The 5538-nt window shown below is 34.4% G+C and overlaps 2 protein-coding genes across 4 annotated transcripts in view; both read right to left on the bottom strand.

Moving 5' to 3' along the window:
- LOC104761067 (nuclear polyadenylated RNA-binding protein 3-like) overlaps positions 1–431 on the bottom strand; it is a 2445-nt gene extending 2014 nt beyond the window's left edge. Inside the window, exon 1 of one of the 3 annotated variants that reach the window (XM_010484089.1) lies at positions 29–431. In XM_010484089.1, coding sequence (XP_010482391.1) covers positions 29–245 — 217 coding nt within the window. In that variant the 5' untranslated portion in view covers positions 246–431. Of the gene's footprint in view, positions 1–5 lie in introns of all 3 variants that reach the window. The other 2 variants (XM_010484088.2, XM_010484087.2) reach the window with 2 other exon arrangements.
- On the bottom strand, positions 1567–2790 carry LOC104761065 (NAC domain-containing protein 41-like). Its single transcript, XM_010484085.2, has 3 exons — positions 2595–2790; positions 2240–2511; positions 1567–1898 (listed from the first exon to the last, which is right to left on the bottom strand). The coding sequence occupies exons 1-3, from the start codon at positions 2779–2781 to the stop codon at positions 1776–1778; spliced, it is 582 nt and encodes a 193-aa protein (XP_010482387.1). The 5' UTR covers positions 2782–2790; the 3' UTR covers positions 1567–1775.

The raw sequence follows: 5538 nt of genomic DNA, 5'->3' as shown, positions 1-5538 counted from the left end.
GCCACCTTAGCCGACGACTTCAGACTGCCGTCAGTGTCTTCTCCGTCATCAGAAGAGCCGTGACGAAGAAGCTCCTTCTTAGACTGCGTCTGGCTCCCTTTCAAGACGCTTGCATGGCTCCTTTTCTTCATCTCCTCTAACCTTCGCCTTAGAAGTGGACGTATTCCCGCCGGAAGTGGCACAACGCCTCCTTCTCCGGCCCTGACAGCCGCCACACCTCCAAGCCTCGAGCCACCGCAACCCATATTAATGAAAACTAACAAATTGATGGTGTAATCGCCGCCACCAGAAAGATCATACGGCAGGGGGTGGGTGGCGGGAGAAGATGTTAGAAAATAGGCAAAGGAGAGGAGAGAAGAGAGAGCCAATAAATTGGGAGGACGATGAGTGAAAGATAATATTTAGGAATCCGAGAAGAAGAAGGGAGAGAAGGTGAGATTATAGAGTTGAGATTGTGTGATGGGTTGATTGGTTAGTTGCAATTTATTTGCTAATTTTGGTAAATAGTGATTTATATTGGCAAATACAGGAGTTGGTTTCTAAGTGACATCTTCATTCCTATTGTCATTTTTGACTTACAGTTTGGTCTTAACATCAATATCTGTAACATTATTTTTGTTTGGTCAATATAAAACCACCCCCACAAATAAACTTCGAAGTCTTTTGGGTAACCGTAATCTCAAGGCTATCTAGTTGACTCGCGCTCAACCGCAGATTTTTATTTTAAACCCGTTGTCATGACAACTCATTTATATTTCTTCTTGTTTTTTTTTTAATTTTTTTTTTTATGTTATAGTTTTCTATCAAAGCTTCGTGGATTCGTTTATTGACTTGAACGTCACTGTCCTCTGAAAACATCACATCGATGTTTCCTGACGTCCACATATTAGATTCCTCTAGCTAGTTGTAAGAAATTTGTAACTGTAGGCTAGTAACTTGGCGAACACGAATATTTTCTCACAGCATAACGTTTATATACTATGACCAAGATATTGAATTAGAATTAATGCCAAAGAGCTATTTGAAGAGAAGCTGAGCTGCTTGGACATAATGATCCTGCTGGCAAGGATGGAGTTATCAGTTAGGGAGACTTGTCTTAACCCACTCATCTATGTATGTACAACTATGCGATGCTACTTGATCACGCCGAATATATACAGAAGTAGAAGGGAGCTTTTTCAGTTGCTTTGACTCCGTTTTGTTAGTAAGATTTGTGTGAGGGCTAAAGATAAAATCTAAAAGCTTCTTGCTCAACATGAAATTGGTTGGTGCAAACTTGATATGTCTTAAGTGAGTTAAATCTTAATATCTCTTGTGTGCTGGTGAAGTACATGGGAAAATATTACATACATGCATACTGCTCATTAGGCTAAATTAATCAACTACGGTTACAGATCTCTCATTGTTTGATCAAATCAAGTCAATAATCCCCACGAATTTACCATGCATGGATTTAGAAAATCCTAGATTTATAAATCCCGGATTTAAAAAGAAAACACTAATGATGAAAGATAATAGACAATTTAGTCTATATATAATTGGACGATAACAAAATAAGACGGGAGATGAGTGAAAGCAACTTGTGGCATTTTTCACCACAACCTTAATTACATTCCAAAGGGCTTGGAAGATAATAAGACAAATTTAAGCATATATCCTCATTTTCATTTAGATCGTCTCTAATATTCTAACAATACTATAAGTTACTAACTAAAACTCAAATGGATCGGATTCACCACAAAACCAATACATATATATGGCATCAACCATGATCGTCACCGGCTTTGAATAACTTCTTCGCCATCAGACTCATCCGACTCGTGCTCATCCTCCACCATCTCTTCCTCATTCTCTTCCTTCACCACCACCTTCACTGCCCTCCATTTCCCTAAATCACCCTGAAAACCCAAAAAAAAAAAAAAAACCCAAACTAATCAAAACATTGGTATATATTGCAGAAAAAATATTAAGGACGAGTAAAATGACACATAATATAGGATTCCTTAAATATTGGCATATTAATTTTTCTTTTTTCAAAAAATCAAATCAAAATGACATTTTAGAAAATATTCAAGCTGAAATATGTTGAAGTTTTTTCTTTTCTTTTTCTGAAATTTGTGTTACTCTAACTTTTATGTTTCTTAAGTAAATTACATGAAACATTAGTGGCGTTATAAATAATTTCCCAAAGATAAGAGTCCAATGTGGTGTCCGAACTAATAAGAGACGAGTGGCTCACCCGAGGCAAAAGGGACGATGACCATCTTGTAGCTCTAGAGGAAAGAAGTCGGAACTCATACATGATCCATGGAGTTATTGTGCCTCGAGGTCTTTTCCCAATATAGAAAGCAAATGTCTTTCTCCTTCCTTCTAAATGACTACATTCACGATCACCAGCCTCCATTACTTCCTCTTCTTCACACTCTTCCCAGTAACCTGATAACGTCTCTCTTCCCTTTCTCTCTCGTTCTTCCTTCTTCACGAAGTAATACACTTCCTTGTTCCTCTCACCTACAACAAATGTGTACGTACAACATTGAGCAATACATTAAAATGTGATATGGTATAACTAGAGAAAAGAGTTTGTAGCAAACCTAGCAAGTCCCAAGGATCAACATTGCAAGAACGGAGCTCAGGGAGATCGAAGTCCATCTGACGGTGGAGGACCTTCTTGGCGAGATACTCGAACACAAGATCTTCATCATCGGGATCAAACCGAAAACCAGGAGGGAGTCTCATGCTTCTTCCGTTCATGGCAAATCTCTGCGCATAAATGTCCATCAGTGCTTCCTTATCAGTATCCCTTTGTGTATGGTTTAGTGTTGTTTATATACTTATATGAGTGTGTCACCTTTAGTTTGGCAAAAGGGGATTCTACTTTTCCTTAAGATACTTTTTACGTATTATTTTCTAGAGATAAATAGATAATTTTTGATGATGTTAAAAAAAAAAAAAAAAAAAAAAAAAAAAANAACATTGCAAGATCGGAGCTCAGGGAGGTCGAAGTCCATCGGACGGTGGAGGACCTTCTTTGCGAGATACTCGAACACAAGATCTTCATCATCGGGATCGAACCGAAACCCAGGAGGGAGTCTCATGCTTCTTCCGTTCATGGCAAATCTCTGCGCAGAAATGTCCATCAGTGCTTCCTTATCAGTATCCCTTTGTGTATGGTTTAGGTTGTTTATATACTTATATGAGTGTGTCACCTTTAGTTTGGCAAAAGCGAATTCTACTTTTCCTTTAGAGATACTTTTTACGTATTATTTTCTAGAGATGAATAGATAATTTAATTTTTTATATAACATCAAATTCAGAGATTGTTTTATTTTTGTTTATTTAAATGCGAGGCTCACCCTAATAAAATTGTTGTGCATACCCATGCAGTCAACGTTGTTAAGATTTCGAATAGAACATTGTTAAGATTTCTATTTGAAAAAAAAAAAGGAATTATTTCTTTATTTTTTTTGGTAAAGGTAATTAATTCCTTTTTTTGGGCAAAGTTGATTTTTTTTTTCCCAACCAACGAAATAATCAAAGGTAAAACTAAAATCCTATATATATCCACGCTGTTTCATTACCGATAACTAAAACGAGCGCAATACTAACAACGATTGATTTGACCCGAAACTAATTTAACCATTTGAAAGCTTTTTATGTACTCTTTTTTTTTTTTGTTTAAAAAGCTCGTATACATACTATATATATATATATCACTACGCATATTTATCAGAAATCTATATTCTAATATATATAAGAAAACAAAACAAATTCGTGTTTAGGAACTCTCTTATCTATCATGCATGTAAAAATATTCATGCGACCTTTTTATTCTTAAAGTAAAGAAGTGCCTGTGAAATAATGATGTCGGAATGATATACGTATTAGAAAAATGAATTACTTAAAAGATGTATTGGTAAACGAAAAGGTTTGGACGTTCAACGTAAAATTTTGTAGATTAAAATCCACTTTTGGGATAAATTTATACGTGAAAAAAGAAAACGCATATCATCGTGGAATCAGAAATTTCTTTCTTTATAACTTCGCATGTGAAATAATAATGTCGGGGCGTACCATACATTTTTTAAGAAACAAGAAGTCTAAGTAAAATAGACATAAGTAATGATGAAGAAAAAAGAAAAAAAAAAGAAAAGAAAGTATATTCGGAAAACAAAAGTGAAATTGAAAGAGAGTCCAAGTCGATCCCAACTTAAAGATTTGAGGACGCAGCTGACTTAAGGAGTAAGTTATGAGATTGTTGGTCTGACTCAATTTTCTACTCTCATGCACTTCTTTAATTTAAATTATTTTAGATATATTATTGTATATATGTTTGTCTTTGGACTGGTGGTTTTGCCTTTTATCCTTCTTTTTTTTTCCTTGGATCAATAAAGCTCCCAAAGCCCACCAAAACAAAGTTGTTCTAATTTTTTGATGCAACTTTCCAGCATCAGACTTTGAATTTTACAAAGAGCATTTAGGTTTTACTCCTTTTTGTATAATGTTTTCTTTATATACACTAGAAATAAAGCTACATAATCTGTCTTTCAAAAGACTACGAAAAGAAAATGAAATGAATAAAGATGATTGTTTCATTGTTAAGGAACTGCGATTAGTTTAATCTGGTTGGGACTTGGAAGATAGTATTTCAGATTCCTTTCGCTGAAGATCTTGAGTTCGAATGCCACGCTATATTTGATAAATGATAAAAGTTTAACTTGTTAACAACTCGCTCTAATTCTAGGCTGAGTCCAACTTGTTTATGACCTAGTAACAGTAATATTTGGGGCATCGGAAGACGAAGGAGACTGTGTATGCTAGGAAGAAGAGACTCTGTCCGTCTATGTTGTTTGATGATTGTGTTGTCTAATTACTACAAAACAAGCTCTATCATTTTTTTTTTCAGTTTAGTGTAAAAATTAGTTAAAAATTTGGTAAGGCAAGCTTTCTCTATTGGACTGGCTCACCTTTGAAATTAGTCAAGCATATTAAGTCTGTTGTGGGTAGAAGACGTAGAACACATGTTCTAGTTACGTACGTATGTACTTTCGGTTTAGTGCTGACCTAGATCACTCAAGATTACAAAATAAAATAAAATAATAATTAAATTAAAATATCGAGAAATTTTTTCTAATGTTTTTAAACTCGAGAAAGCTTTATTTGTTCTATATAATTAACTAATAAAAACAATAGAAAAGCTTAAAAATTATATTAGTCAATTTAGAATCATATGTTTTACTCCACCCACGCAGCAATTTGGATTTGGTACTTTTCTTCACCTCGAAGATGTTGGCTTTTCCATTTTCTTTATTTAATTTTGTTTTCAGTTTTTCCTTTTACTTTTAAATTTATATGATTTGGCGACATTGCTTAAGCAACGACATACATACAGTACATCGATGAAAACTGAAAAGTTTCATTTCTTTTATAACGTAATCTTGTCACTTGATGGGTTGATAACTTGATATTGATATAGTTCTAGTCTCTTCTTCGTGTTTAATTGTATTACAAAAAAAAAAAAAAAAAAAAAAAAAAAAA

Source organism: Camelina sativa, chromosome 18 (genome assembly GCF_000633955.1).
Source record: "Camelina sativa cultivar DH55 chromosome 18, Cs, whole genome shotgun sequence".
NCBI classification, from domain to species: Eukaryota; Viridiplantae; Streptophyta; class Magnoliopsida; order Brassicales; family Brassicaceae; genus Camelina; species Camelina sativa.
Note: the sequence above shows the minus strand (reverse complement) of the source record. Positions and strands in the feature narration are given on the sequence as shown.

Bases quoted from the DNA above. Each gene is read 5' to 3' on its own strand.
- LOC104761065 (XM_010484085.2), bottom strand. From the start codon at position 2,781: ATGGACATTTATGCGCAGAGATTTGCCATGAACGGAAGAAGCATGAGA. The intron at 2,512-2,594 runs GTTTGCTACAAA...CATTTGTTGTAG, and splicing joins TGATCCTTGGGACTTGCTAG to GTGAGAGGAACAAGGAAGTG. The intron at 1,899-2,239 runs GTGAGCCACTCG...TTGGGTTTTCAG, and splicing joins CATCGTCCCTTTTGCCTCGG to GGTGATTTAGGGAAATGGAG.